At 37.2% G+C, this 14,634-nt stretch overlaps 1 protein-coding gene across 2 annotated transcripts in view; it reads right to left on the bottom strand.

Annotated features, from left to right (window-relative positions):
• The window catches only part of TRIM44 (tripartite motif containing 44), a 97,572-nt gene that overhangs the window by 75,138 nt on the left and 7,800 nt on the right, over positions 1 to 14,634 (bottom strand). For both annotated transcript variants that reach the window (XM_015586401.2, XM_015586400.1), the window contains exon 2: positions 4,564 to 4,641. In XM_015586401.2, the coding sequence (XP_015441887.1) occupies positions 4,564 to 4,641 (78 nt within the window). The remainder of the gene's footprint in view (positions 1 to 4,563; positions 4,642 to 14,634) is intronic.

The following is a 14,634-nucleotide window of genomic DNA, read 5'->3' as shown; positions in this document are numbered from 1 at the left end:
AGAAGTACAAATTAGTGGCTGATAGTTGACAGCATTAATATGATGGCTAGGTGGAGGGCCAGGGGAAGGAGGGAGCGTTGAGGGGATCGTTTTATGAACTATATAGATGTCTAAACAATGTACTGCATACTTGAAACTAAATTTAAAAAATCATTTTTTAAAAAAAAGAGAAGTTAGCAGGTTACTTTGAATGAGCTTCTGTTATGCTTTTGGTCCAATGCTTTCTGAGAGGCTGAGCAGAGGAAAAAAGAGAAGGAAACTGATGTGTTTTCCAAGCTTCACCTTCCTCTGAGTAAACTTTGAAAGAACTGCCTCGTCACCACAAAGGAAAGCTGTAAAGAACTCAGAATACTTAAATTTCCTAAAAATCCAGGTACACACACACGCACACACACAGATTAACCATCTCTTTTGATTTCCCTAAAGTCTAGCATAAATATAAGAAATCTACACACAAAAATCCTGCTTTGTGCAATAGATGTTTCCAAAAAGTTTATCTGAAAAAAATGTTTGCAACCTGGACCGTGTAAACACTCGATCTTGTAAACAAAGTTCTAGATTTCTGCAGGTATGCACCCTTTAAAACGAGGTTCACCATAGCAACATGTACGAACGCAACTTCATCTGGCCCTGTGCCTTAAATACCAATCATCACTGGCTCTGATTCCTACCCTCAGGCTCAACCCTACTGGCTGAGATTTGATGTCTCTAGCTAGTGCTCTGGTTTTGGAACTCAGCCCATGCCTGGACCATGGCATGGGCCTTGGAGTCCTCTTAAATCCTGACCAGAACCCCTTTCCTTCTTTTTGGCTTTGCTATTTCTCTGTTGGACGTGACGGTTTAAAGGAATCCTGTCCTCTTAGGTAGCCTGAGCTGACTGCTCAGTCTACCTCCTTTTCCTCTCCCCTACTCCTTTGAGACCTCATCTCAATTTATTTGTTTTCTAAGTCTAGATTATTATGTATGTCATTTTTTTCAAAGTGGAAATCAGTTGGACTCATTTACAAGGGCTATTTGCTAAAAAGAATGAAAAAAATCAAAATTAGAGAGAAGGAAAATAGCCAAGGTCCAGCACAGTCTCTAGCTACTCTAGACGCACTAAATCAGAAAGTCTGGGGGTGGGACACAACACTGTATTTTAATAAGTCCTCCAGGTGATTTTCATGTACACTAAAGTTTGAGAACCACTGGTCTGAAAGAAAAGAGGGTATCTAACAAATATTTTGGACAAAATGAAGCATCTCATTAAGAAGAATTAAGTCTATATTACAGACACACAAAAAATATCTAAGATATTCTGTGTAATAAAACCATATAGTATAATTTGTACAAAAGATCTTAGTAACGTATTCCACATGGAAACGTCTAGAATTGTTAATAGTGGTTAACTAGGGGGAAATTCATTTTACCTTTCCTTTATGGATATCTGTAGTTTTTAATCTATAAACATATATTATTTTTTTAATTTAAAAAAATGGTTAATCTAGGCTTCTTCCACTATTCTCTGGCAAACTTCAAGGTAAAAATTAACTCAGTCCCAGGAGACTTCAGTATCTGGACTAATCAAGCTTTGTGATGCTTTAGGAGATTCTGGAGGAAGTGAGGTAGAGGTAGTCCTCAGTGCTCCACGACTCAATCAGTGTTTCTATGTAAAGCTGCTGTACCGGGAAATAACAGGTCACAAAGCTTGAGATTCTGCCTTTCTTAAATAGGCCAATTTTAAAAAGGGATGGTGGGGTTCTGAGAGAAAACAGAACAGACTGAAAACTTAAGGATTTTCTTGGCAGACACCAAGCTATTTCTGGGAAATTTTTCTTTGTTGCAGAAATTATGTATTTAAGTGTCCCATTTTTCACCATCCCTCACTTTGTGATCTGGTAGTCATTCTACAATTATGGTGGTCTTTCTTCAAGCTGGCTCCAGATAGATTAGATTAGATAGATTAGAAAGATTAGATGGATGATAGATAGATAGACAGACAGATAGATAGATAGATAGATAGATAGATAGATAGATAGATAGATAGACAGACAGACAGACAGACAGCATATGCATATGAAGAGTAGAAAGAGGCCTGAAAACAAAATCGACTGGTGGGAACTAATCCAGGGCAAGATAAAGAGAAGATAAAAAAGAGGTGAGTGTGTAAACACATATCCAAGATCAAGTCAAGTCCCAAAAAATATTGTTTAGTCAGGTCCCAACAAATATTGTTTAGTTTATCATGGGAAAATCCTAAAGCTTCCACGAGTTGCTCTCATGGGACCACTCAATTCTTTCATCTTTGGCAAATTTCCCATCAGAAGTACTCCATGCATTCATGAAGGATCCCAGAGCACTTTACCTGTATTATCATCATGCACAGAAGCCACTCAGTGTAATCTGTATATATCCTCTCATTTTTCACTGCCTACGAGCATGTGGGTGTGGCAGAAACAAAAAATACAGTTGTCTCCTTCAGCATAGCTATTGTCCCAGAAACCACAGAAACTTGGTTAAAAAAAACCTTTCGGTGATCTTTAATAATTAGTTGGTTCATCCTCACTAAAGGAAAACAACTTGTATCAGGGATCTATGTTGAGCTAAGAAAATTGATAAAGGTTACCCCAGTTTTCCTCTGTGTATCAAGATACTCTCTACCTCTGGAAACCTAACTACCACAGAAGAAATATTACTTGAGCCCCCAATACTTTCAATGCTCTATGAAGAGAAAATTATTTTGTAGATTGGTGACTGCAGCCACCTTTTGAAGAGCCTGTCATTGTCTGTGGCTTTGCCTCACACAGCATTTCAGATAAGAAAACAGAGGCATAATGTGATTATATGGTAGGAAGATGAGACTTAGGGCTGGTCTACGGCATGATATTAAAAAAAAAAGCACAGGCACTGGAGTCAGAGTTTGAATCCCAGACTAAATTATACTAGATTTGGGACAAATGGCCCTACCTCTCTGAGTCTCAGTGTCCTTAAAAATAATATAAATAAGCTACTTTATTGGGTTGCTGAAGCAATCATAAGTGTGCAAGAGTAGGAATAGGAATTAGTGTGTAATAGGTACAGAATTTCAGTTTGGGATAATGAATAAGTTCTAGAGATGGATGGTGATGATGGTTACACAACACCATGAATATACTTAATGCCACTAAACTGTACACTTAAAAATGGTTGTAAAGGTAAATTTTATTATGTATATTTTACCACAATTTTTTTTAAGTATGTAAGGCTCCTAGCATGGTGCCTGGCTCTCAGGAGATGCTCAAGAAATGCTAGTCTTATTTCTCTTACGAAGAACTTTAAATGAAAGGGAAAAAAAAGAGATATAAAAAGTCAAATAATCATGCTCCTTTTCTAACTTAATTGTGAGAGGCTTTGACTCTCGGGCAGAGCCAGCTGACACCACTACCAGGTGGTATCACAGTAAGTTTCTGGGTAGGAGAAGGGAGGCTGGGTTAGTCATAATCTCTCTGGCATGTTCAGTTCCTAGTCCACTCCCACCCTGTGTGGCATCTCCTAAGATATCAATCCTACAGCTCCCAACATCTTGCAAAGAAAGCTGAGAAGCTTAAACCATTCCCCAGACCAGACTCCAGACCGTGAGGACAAAAGCACCTGCAGTAGAAGCTGGCTCCTGTAAATGGGGAAGAGATAAGATACTAGTGCTGAACACCCACTGGATGGGTCTGGAGCCTGTTCTAGTCCCCAGCACTAAGCTGATCAGTATCTCAGATGCCTTTGGCTGAATTTAATGGACAGGGGACAGTGGTCTCCAAGGCTCAGTAAAGGAAGATTAAAAATGCACTTGTCTGCAGTTCAGGGAAAACAATTAATGATTATGTGTTCTAAGTCATAAAATACAGAAAGGAAAAAAATAGATGACTTATCTCTAGGCATATTAGAACACTGCTTTTGATGAGTAGGCGTAATTAGATCTTGATGCGGTGTTCAGATAGATGATCGTTAACATCCCTCGAACTCAGCTCAAGAAGAATGAAATACAGGTTCCCCTACTTCTATGAAAACTTTCACAAGCTGAAATGGTGTAAAGTGAAGAAGCAATTACCGTTAATTTACATAGAAAAATTTCTGAGTGTTCCAGATCCAAAAAATAACCTACCAAATCATACCAAATATGTTTAATTATGTCCAGTTTTACGCTAAGTGTAACACCTTTAGAAGTTCTCTTAGGCTTTTCTGGTACCTTAGGACACACCTTGCTAATGGATGCACAAAATAAATAGAGATAAAGCACAGATGCTCACAGACACAGCTCAAAGCTTTGGTGACTTGATGCTGAGTGTAGTTCTTGGGAAAGGAACTTGGCGGGACCACTCTTGCTGCTAGGAGTGTGTGCTGCCTCTATAACAGCTCGCTGCAAAACAAAGGCTGAAGGCTCTTTTTACTTCATAAAAGTGAAAATCTTCTTCGGATTTCTTTCAGTTAGTGAAAACAGGTACTAAGGCAGGTCTTTTGTAAAAGCAAAGTGATGTAAAGTGAACTCTCAAAAAGTGAGGGATACCCATACTTGGAGTACCAATACCCTCGAAATTCCAAAACAATACTTACTTTAGGGTCTGAGCTCTTGAACTTTAACCTTTCCACCAACTCTATCATAGCCGCCTTTAATCCGCCTGAATCTTTGCTCTAGAAAAAAGAAAAGTCAGGGGTCATTAGACAGCATTTTGTTGCTTTCCTGAACACGAACAGCATTTCATAGGACAATGAAACAGAAAGTAATTTTTCTTGTTCTCAGCCAAGAGAACTAAATAACTAAGGAAAATGGTGTTTCCCCTCATCCTCTTCTCTATTGACAAAGAGGATTCGGACATACATTGCCCAGTCACCTGAAAGAACTACTGGAATAAAAATTAAATGCAATTAGTACAAGCTGACTCACTGCTTCATCACAGGGCTCAACTATGCCGGTATTCACTCAGGGCCAAGGCTCTGTAAAAGAGATTTCCTTCTGGGGTGTCTATTTTATTACCTAGAGATTTCTATATTGAACTTCTACACACCGAATACAGAAGTATGCAATATTAAATATCCTTATAAAAATAAAAACAAAGAAAATGCCCTGAGATATAATTGGAAATAGTATTACAGTATGCTGGTTGAGTACAGGTTTTTGAGTCAAACATATATGTTTGTCTGTGTCAAAAACCTGAGTACAGGTTTCACATTTGGGGTCCGTCAATAACTAGTTGATTAACCTCAGGCAAATCATGGACTTTCTCAAACCTTCTCCCCTTCTATAAAAGGGGGTAATAAACAGGGTTAATATGAGGCTTAATTGAAATAGTGTTTGTAAAGGTATTAGCATAGTATGTGGCACACAGTTAAATGTTCTATAAACGTCATCTTCTACTATTATTGTTGTTATTGCATTGTAATGACTTAGATTAGCACGGTCCAAAAGAAATGTAATGTAAGCAATAAATGCAAGTCACATATGTAATTCTAAGTTTTCTAGTAGCCACAAAAATAAAGTGAAATTAACTTTAATATATTTTACTTAGCATATCTAAAATATGATCACTGAAACATGTAGTTTTAACATGAGGGTATTTTACATTTTCATACTAGGTCTTTGAAATCTAGTATGTATTTCACACAGCCCAATTCAATTTGGACCAACCATTTTTCAACTGCTCCAAAACCGTACACAATATAGTGACTACTATATTGGTCAGTATAGATTTAGAGCAGAGATGCTAAAGCTACACTGTCTGGATTCAAGTCCCATTTCTTAGACAAATCACTTAGCCTCCCTGTGCCTCGATTTTTTATCTGTAATATGAAGCTAAACATGGCACCTAGTTCATAGGGTTGTAATAAGATTAAATGAGATAATACATGTCAAGGTGCTTATAATAGGTCGTATAATAGGGTAAATACAATAAATGAGACATTTTTATTATTATTGTCAGTCTCCCTCACAATGTTTTAAATTCCTTAAGGGTTAAGAATTACATCTTTTACCTCTGTATCTGTGCCTAGCATCAAGAAGGCATTTGAAAAAGCCTGCTGATGAAGGAAACTGGACTCTGGGTGGTAATCACACAAAGAATATATAGATGTCAAATTATAATGTACACCTGAAAATTATATAACTGTGTTAACCAATGTTACCCCAATAAACTTAATTTAAAAAAAAGCAAAAGTCTGCTGAACAAATGAATGAATAAACATGAAATCTTAAGAAATAAATGCCCTAATAATACATGTATAGCACTATCTAGAATCACATGAATTAGTTTATTTTCTAATTTAACTCCTCTACAAGATAGGGTAGGATCATCACCCTCATTTTACCAGTAACAAAAAGGAAGCATGAAGAAGTAAAATGATTACCATTTTAGTGAAGGGAGAGTAAAGTACAATATAAACAAATTCTACGACTATGTTACTAGAAATTGGCCTCAGAATCAGTGATATTTTCCAAATTTGCAAAACCAATTTCAATTCCTCCAAAACAGGAAATATGTACTTAGTAAGACCCCATCATATAGATTAAAATAGACTAAAGGCTAAATCTTTTTTCTCTTTAACCTCCTTTCTCTCCCAAGTCTACACAGTAAAAGTCTGATGTAACACATCTTCATTGGCATTCTCATTCTATGGTTCTAAATTTTAATAATTTGTATTTTTAAAAGGATGGTTTACAACTCTTGAAACATTTTCACCAATTTCAATCTTTAACTTCTGTGGTCTCATAGCAGACAACTGGAAAAAGAAACCTGGAGGTCACATACCAGGGAGTGGGTGAGACCCGAAGTACCTAAAAAAGGGTTAAGTCGCCAGACACAATCCTGCTTTTACGAGATGATCAGACAATAAAGCCTGTCTGGTGATATCATTCCTCTAACCTGCTTCTCATTGGCTGAACAAGCAGGTCACTTGTCCCTGGAAAGCTCCCTTTCCTCACAACCCAGCTGCCAGCGCCCATTTTAAGCTCTTCAACAAGAACCCTGATATATTATGACTTTCCCTCTGGCTCTAGAGAATAGAAAGGAATTCATGAAACTGTGCCTTAAAACAGTCAGAAAGGAAACAGAATGATGAAGGAATCCCTAAGAAGCAGACAGCCTGTTTGCAGGCAGATACGCCTTGTGTGGAGAGATAAGGAAACCCTTAGCCTTCTTTCATAAAAATACACCATGTCAGCAGAATCCTTTTTCCTTGTAACAAAGCATCAGCAGCACTGCCTACCCATGAGAGAGACAGAGGAGAGGCACAGGGACTCTCCCTTCAAGAAATTTGCCCATCCCACCTCCTTGCAATCAGAATGGAGAGGCTCCTCTGGGCAGACCTGCCCCTGACAGTTGCAGGACTGGGCAAGAGTACAAATAGAAGACCCTGGCCTCCCAATCTACCTTTCTTTTACCACCTCAAGAGGCCTTATACACAGAAGGTCAAGCTAGTACACCTAGGTTCTGAAAACATCCCTCTCAAGCAGTGGCCCTTAGTCACCCTAGAACCTAGGAAAGCAGACATCAGGGGTGGGGTCTAATAGCTTGATCTGTCTTTGGGAGAAAGAACTAGAAAGAGGTTCTGCAGGCCTTAGAAGCAGGTTCAGGACATTTCATCAGGTAATTCTTAGGTCCTGAGTACTTGGAAAGTAGTCTAGAAGGGGATAGGCATGGCCAAAGGAAGGGCCCTTTAAAATATGGAACATAGGGCAGGGGCACAGGGTTTTCTAGGTCTAAGGTGGTATTCGAGTATCAAATTATTTGTTTGCATAGGGCAGTCATCAGCCAAAAGGGAATAGGAACAAGAGACTATATCTTTATACTTCCTAACTGTGGTAGAACAGAACAGCTGTCTCTGAAACCTGAGTTCTAATTGAGAAGCGGACCAGAATAATAACAAAAGGCAGGATAATTCAAACCTTCTAGACATTTGGTTCTATAAGCAGCCAGATTCTACTATGTCAGTCCTTGGTGCAAGCACTGTGAGTGGTGAAGAAGTGAGTTTCTCTTGATACTGCTGTTCTCCACCTCCATCTCACCCAGTGCATTCCAAGAACATGAAATTCAATGTGAGCATATCTTATGTACCTCTTTCCTCCCCCAAGAGAGTGCAGAATAAAAAGAGACAAGTGCTATGTTGTAACACCCACTCCTCAGTTCAATCAATCTGTGGAAATGTGGGATGCTTCACAAAAGCCAACTCCTAGGGATGAGTTATAATAAAGCCAAAGAAAAAACAAAATGGTTTACATTTAAAGCTATTCTTTACTTTCCAAAGCACTTCCATATGCTTTTCCACTGGCATTTCAGAATAAATCTAAAAAGCCATTTTACAGATGAGGAAATGGCTGGTAGAAATCAAATGAAGAACTGCAAAATCACAGAGCTCATACGCTCTTTCACTGGCATTTCACAGTAACAAAATAACTACAAAGTAGTGTATTCTCACTTAGTAATGGAGAAAAATGGTTCTGTAGATGTCAAACAATATCCCCAAAATTACAGAGCTAGTTAATAACAAAACCAGGATCAGAAAGATCTAAATGAAAGATTAAAACGTATACAACAGAGAGGCTGGTATCAAGAATACACACGAAAATACGTTAGGGATTCCCATAAATAAGAAAAAGACACGCCCAAAAGAAATCCCAACAAAGGACTTGAACATAATAGAAATGTGAAATGGCTAATAAACACATGAAAAAATTTTTTAAAAAAGCTCAAATTACTTAAGATCATTTTATACATCATACTGAAAAAAAAGTTTTGATTTGATAACATCAAGTAATGTGGAGCTTTGGGGAAATTACAGACTTTCATAATTTGCTGGTATAAAATGATAAAGCCACGCTGAAATCACATTACTAGTAAGTCCCATTCTCTCTCCTCTTGAGAAACACGAGCACATGTGTCAAGGAGGCACGCACAAAAATATATATTGCAGCACTCTTTGTAGTGAAAAACTGGAAACATCCTAAGCATCCATCAATAGTGGATTGATAAACTATGGAATTAACAAAATATGGAGTATAAAATAGCAAATGAGAATGAAGTAGATCTGTTTGTACCTGAATAAAAGACATAATGTTGAATTAAAAGAAAAAAACACTTGCAAAATGATACATACTATAAATATCATTTATTTTTTTAAAAAAATACACAAAACTGATTTTCTATGGGTGACATATACATGTCAAAGACTAGAAAAAGCAAAGACGGAGGGACTGGTATCAGGGTTTGTAGTAGGAAGAGTCTTAGACTTACCTACATGTAGTCCTACTGTCTAATTAAGATTTGGAATACAGAACAGAAAGGAAGGAGGAAGGGAAGACAGACCTAGAGCTTCTGCTTCGAGTGCCTCTCTCCATGAGTTTGCCTAAATGTAAGTACTGGGACACTGTTTCCTGTGTGTGCAGTGAAACAAATGAATCGGCAGGTAAAAGAGAGAGTACTTTACCTGGTGTTCATGCGTAGATCTCAGTGAGTTTGAAATCCCCAAAACTATATGCAAGATTTACAATGTACATGCAGTTGTCTAGAGAAAAAGACATTTGCTTTCCTCAGAGTCTCAAAAAAGTTTAAGCTTCCTATAGTTTAAAGAGAATTGCACAGAGAAAAGAGACCCAGGTTCCATTCCTACTTCTGCTACTAACTGCTGTGTGAGCTTCAAAAAGTCATTTTATACAACTCAGTTGTTTCTCAAACTGTAAATGAAGAAAATGGGACAAACCAGAACCTAGAAATTTTCGGCAGGCAGTCTACAGAACTTTTAGACTTTGAGAGTGTTGTCCCACACAGCACACTGGGAATTCTTAAATTAGATGCTAATTTAAAAATCAGAAGATATAACAATAAAGATTTCTAGCTTCTTTTGAAAATCTGAAAGGTATGATTGTATTGGGCTTCCTCCCATTCCCACCTAGCAGCAACTGGCTGAAGTTGAAAAGCAGCTACCCACTTTAGGCAAGGCAAGCTCTCTCCAGTCTGCCAGAGTTACTCTGGCTTGCTTCTCTCATTTACATTACCTTTCTGGTCCCTGTAGACATTTGAAGTTGCTGTCTCCGGAAGCAACTCTCTCTAAAAGTGTTTGTTTGTTTGTTTGTTTACCTCTAAGGGTCCTTGTATTTCAACACCAAGAAAGTTGAAGTATCTTTCTTCAGAGAGGTTCACAATATCTCATAGACACATTTCCATCCATTTACTCCAAAACATAGGAATAATATAGTTCATTCTGATGTAAACATCCTTTGAAAAATGGACAAGGGTTAAAAACAAAGGTGGAATGTGGAAGGTCAAAATGGCATCACGACAAGAACTATTTCTTTACAACCAGTCTCTGTACTTTTATAGGAGTCAGTTTAGTCTAATGCCAATAACCAAGGTGTACCAAAAGAAAAGTCCTGTGTCAGTAGAAATGTAAATATAAGTCACTTAAATATCCTCAACTGGCTCCTAAGTATTGAATTCTACATTACAAAGAATCAGAAGATGCTGAGTTGAGAAAGAATACTGGCTGTGCATTTTATTTTTTTCTCATCCCACTGGCCTTGTGTTGGTACCATGCTTTAAAAAATATCAACTCAATTTTGTCATTTTTACAAACAGGTTTTGTTTGGGAAAAGCAATGGAAACAGTGGAAAAAGGAGTGGAAGATAGAATGGATAAGATTACTCCTAAGGAATCAAATCAGAAAGCAAAGCCTTGTCAAAAGGATAGAGAACTAAATTTTAGTATCACCATGCCATGTACAAAAATTCTTTACCACCTTTTTCACATTATTTGATATTCCAACTTTAAATCCACTATGTTAAGCAACTATCTTTATATAGTTGCTCAGATCCAAAATCATTTTTGGGCCCAAGAAAACCCATCACCAAGTCTTTTTAGACCTAACTCTAAAACATATGCCATTTTCAACTACTCTTCACTATCTCCACTACTCCCTAGTCCAAGCAACATTACTGCTCCCACTCCAGCTACCGTACAGTCCATTCTCCACAGAGGAATCGGGGTGAAATTTTAATAACATAAATCACTTATTCCCTTGCATAAAGTCTATGGCTACTCAAAATAAAATCCAAAATCCTTATTATGGCCTACTTGGTAATGTGACCTTATCTACTACTCCTCCCCGCTCCCACTCTTACTCATTACATTCCGGCCATCCTTTTTATCCCTCAGTAAGTTTGTTCCATCTCAGAGCCTCTACATTCACTATTCCCTCCACCTGGACCACTATGCCCCCAGATCTTGCCATCACTGGCTCTAACTATACTCAGGTCACTTCCTCGAAAAAGTCCTTTCAGTTTCTTAAACAGCCTCCCTCATTCCCCCATCCCAGTCACTCTCTCTCTCTTTCAACTAGTTTGTTATTCATAATACTTATCTTTATTTGAAATATTATTCACTGTTTAACTTGCTTATGCCTGTTTTGCTCATACAATGAGACCAGAGATTTAGAATTGTTTATTGTTAAATTCCCTACTGCCCAAATTACTCTACCTGATTAAACAAACAGATCAAAGTAAAAAAATATATATTACGCTAACTTAAAATAATATATAAAAATATTTTTATATATTTAATATTTACAATATTTATTTAATTTAAAAATTTATATATTTCTCAACTTCAAAGAATTGTGGTAAAAATTTAATGAGATAATATGAAATTTATAGTACAGAATCTGGCCTATAAATTCTCAATAAATTTTAGTTATCATTGTTATTGTTATTATTAACTAAATAACACTATATTGAGCGACTAACTACTAAGTATCAAGTACTGACCTAGAGAAGTTCTGAATGGAAAAAAATGAACAAAACGATATGTTACTAATCAAAATACTATGTAAAATATACAGGAAGAAAACGTCAGGTAAAAGGGAAAGAATAATTTTAGAATATTCAGAAAATATGTATCAATTAAATATCTTCATATAGATAGTAAACATCAGGAGAGTATGTGTACAACTTTGAAAGGGTAAACATAAGTGGGGAAAATTAAGTAAGAATAGAGGCAAAATGGGATGGTGGAAAGAACATGTACTTTGGAGTCACACCTAGTCCTTCCTCTTATTAGATAGGTGACCTTCTGCAAAGTGCAACCTCTCTGGGTATCAGTTTCTTCATCTGAGAATCATAATACATAGCTTATTGTGGAAGTTGTATTGAGATCAAATGAAAAAAATAAATGAAAAGCACCTGACCTAAAACTACTCAATAACTATTACTATTACTATTCTGATCTCTGGAAAGAACCTCAAAATTCAACAGCAGACAAGAGTTCCTAGATTCTTAGTTTTATAACCTCAGTTGAAGGTTAGCATTTTCATTTTTCATACACATGAAGTCAGAGTCTACCACTCAACACAACTTTCACCCAGCTAGGGTTCACACAGACCCAAAGTACAGAGGGGAGAACAACAGGGATGCCTATTAACATCTCTCCCCACGTTGCCTACTGGAAAGAAAATGGAGGCTCTTTTCTAACCAGACAGCCCTGCATCCCTTCTGCTTCTATGAAAACTTCCCACAGTTCAGAATGTAAAACAGAATCTAAAGAGGACAACAAGCAAGACTTATGAACCTAAAATTAGACCTACCAGCTGTGTTTTGGTTAGCTAGTGCAGAAGGCACCAGCAGGACACTGAAATATACAGGAACCTCTTCTCTGAAGACAAGTTTTTCACCAGCCTATCTACCCACCAGAATAGAGCAGGCAGAAGGAGCAGAAGGAGAGGGGGCTGAATAGTTTTCACCCAAAGAAACTTGGTATCCAGAACTTCTACTGCTGCCAGACTAACTGGTCTGGCATTGAACTCAGAATAGAACCTCAGATGGCTTTATAACAGTAATAAGAATAAGAGCCAATTGCTGAAGGCTTATTATATCCCAGGCATTGTGCTAAGCTCTTTACATGTATGATCTTGTTTGTTCCTCACTATAATCCAATGAGGAGAAACAATTATTATACTCATGTTACAGATGAGGAAATCAAGACTCAAAGAGGCTGAGTGAATTATCCAACATGACACAGCCAATAAGTAACAGAGCCAGGACTCAAATCCATAGATTGCAAAGACTTTGCAAGACTGCTTGGTCTTTTCATATTCATTCTCCCATTTTTCCTTAGTAACAGACCTCACCTTTAGCTAGCTAGATACATTGTAGTCTGGGGGAAAAAAACTATTTCCCAGCCTCCCCTGCAACTAGATGAGGCCATGGTACTGAATTCTGGCCAAAGAAGCACAAGCAGCAATGTGTGCAACTTCTGGAGGATTCTCTCAAAATAGAGGTGTGTGCCCTTCTTCACTTTCCTACGCCTATTGTCTTGAACTCAAATGTGCTGGCTAGATCTCCAGCAGTCCGTGACTAGGATTACACCCTAAGGATGACAGAGTGGAGCTGGAAAGAACCTAGATTCTTGATAACATCATGGTTCTTCCATACCAGCCTTAAACTGCCTACATCCAGACTTCTTTCACACAAGAGAGAAAGCAATACCTATCTTGTTTTGATTAGCTGTTACTTTTTATTTTTCCAAATTATTTCATTATTTTAGATGCAGTTGAACTTAATGTAATCATTGATATACTAAATCAGTATGTAATATTGTCTCAAGTTCTTCATTGATGCTCTGAAACTAAATGAGACTATTATACTTCATATCATAAATTTAACAAATATTTCATGTATGTCTACTATCCAACAGGCACTGTGCTAGGTGCTGGGAATACAAAGATGAATAACAGCATGCAGTCCTAACTAGTAGATTTTATAATCCACTCAGGATACAGACATACAAAGAAATAACATTGGTAGTATACTGTATTTAGTGCTATAATAATGGTGCACAGCTGGTGCTATGGGAACACAGAGAAGGGTTACCTAACAGTCTGTATCTACCTGATAAAATCCTATCCTTCTTTGAAAGCCCACCTCGAACACCACCTCCTCCAAGAAATCTTGCTTGTACTTCTCTTCTCACACACACACAAAAGCACAGGAAAAGACTATCTTTCCTATTAGACTATAAGCTTCCTGATGTCAGGAACCATTCTTTATTCTTCTCAATAGGTCACACAGCTCACCATAAGTACTCCAAAATTATTCAGAGAAATATAATTAACTTAAAATATCAGTCTTTGACACTAAAGCAAACTATATGCTATAGTTTGAACATATTATAATAAATGTTTTCTCTAATATTCTATTTAAGTTAAAAGCAGATTACTCTGCTGTTTGATCAAAAACTAGCTAAACACATTTGAAAGTGAGTTTTATAACTAAATACTCAACAAGAATAATCTAGCATATTATAATGTACATCAGAGTCACTGCCCATATGGTTATTTGCCATAAATTATGGATTGAGCCTTTTAGTATATTTGGAGGACTCTGTCTGCTTGTTTTTTCTTTTATTCATTTTCAGCATCTGAAAATGGCATCAATATTGATGTTTCCCCCGATACCATGTTGGCTTGATCCCTATTACAATCTGTCTGTTGTCTGTCTGTTGTCTGCTTGTTTTTTCTTTTATTCATTTTCAGCATGTGAAAATGGCATCAATATTGATTTTTCCCCCGATAGCATGTTGGCTTGATCCCTATTACAATCTGTCTGTCTGTCTGTCTGTCTGTCTGTCTCTCTCTCTCTCTCTCTCC

This window comes from Pteropus alecto, unplaced genomic scaffold (genome assembly GCF_000325575.1).
Source record: "Pteropus alecto unplaced genomic scaffold, ASM32557v1 scaffold71, whole genome shotgun sequence".
NCBI lineage: Eukaryota > Metazoa > Chordata > Mammalia > Chiroptera > Pteropodidae > Pteropus > Pteropus alecto.
Note: the sequence above shows the minus strand (reverse complement) of the source record. Positions and strands in the feature narration are given on the sequence as shown.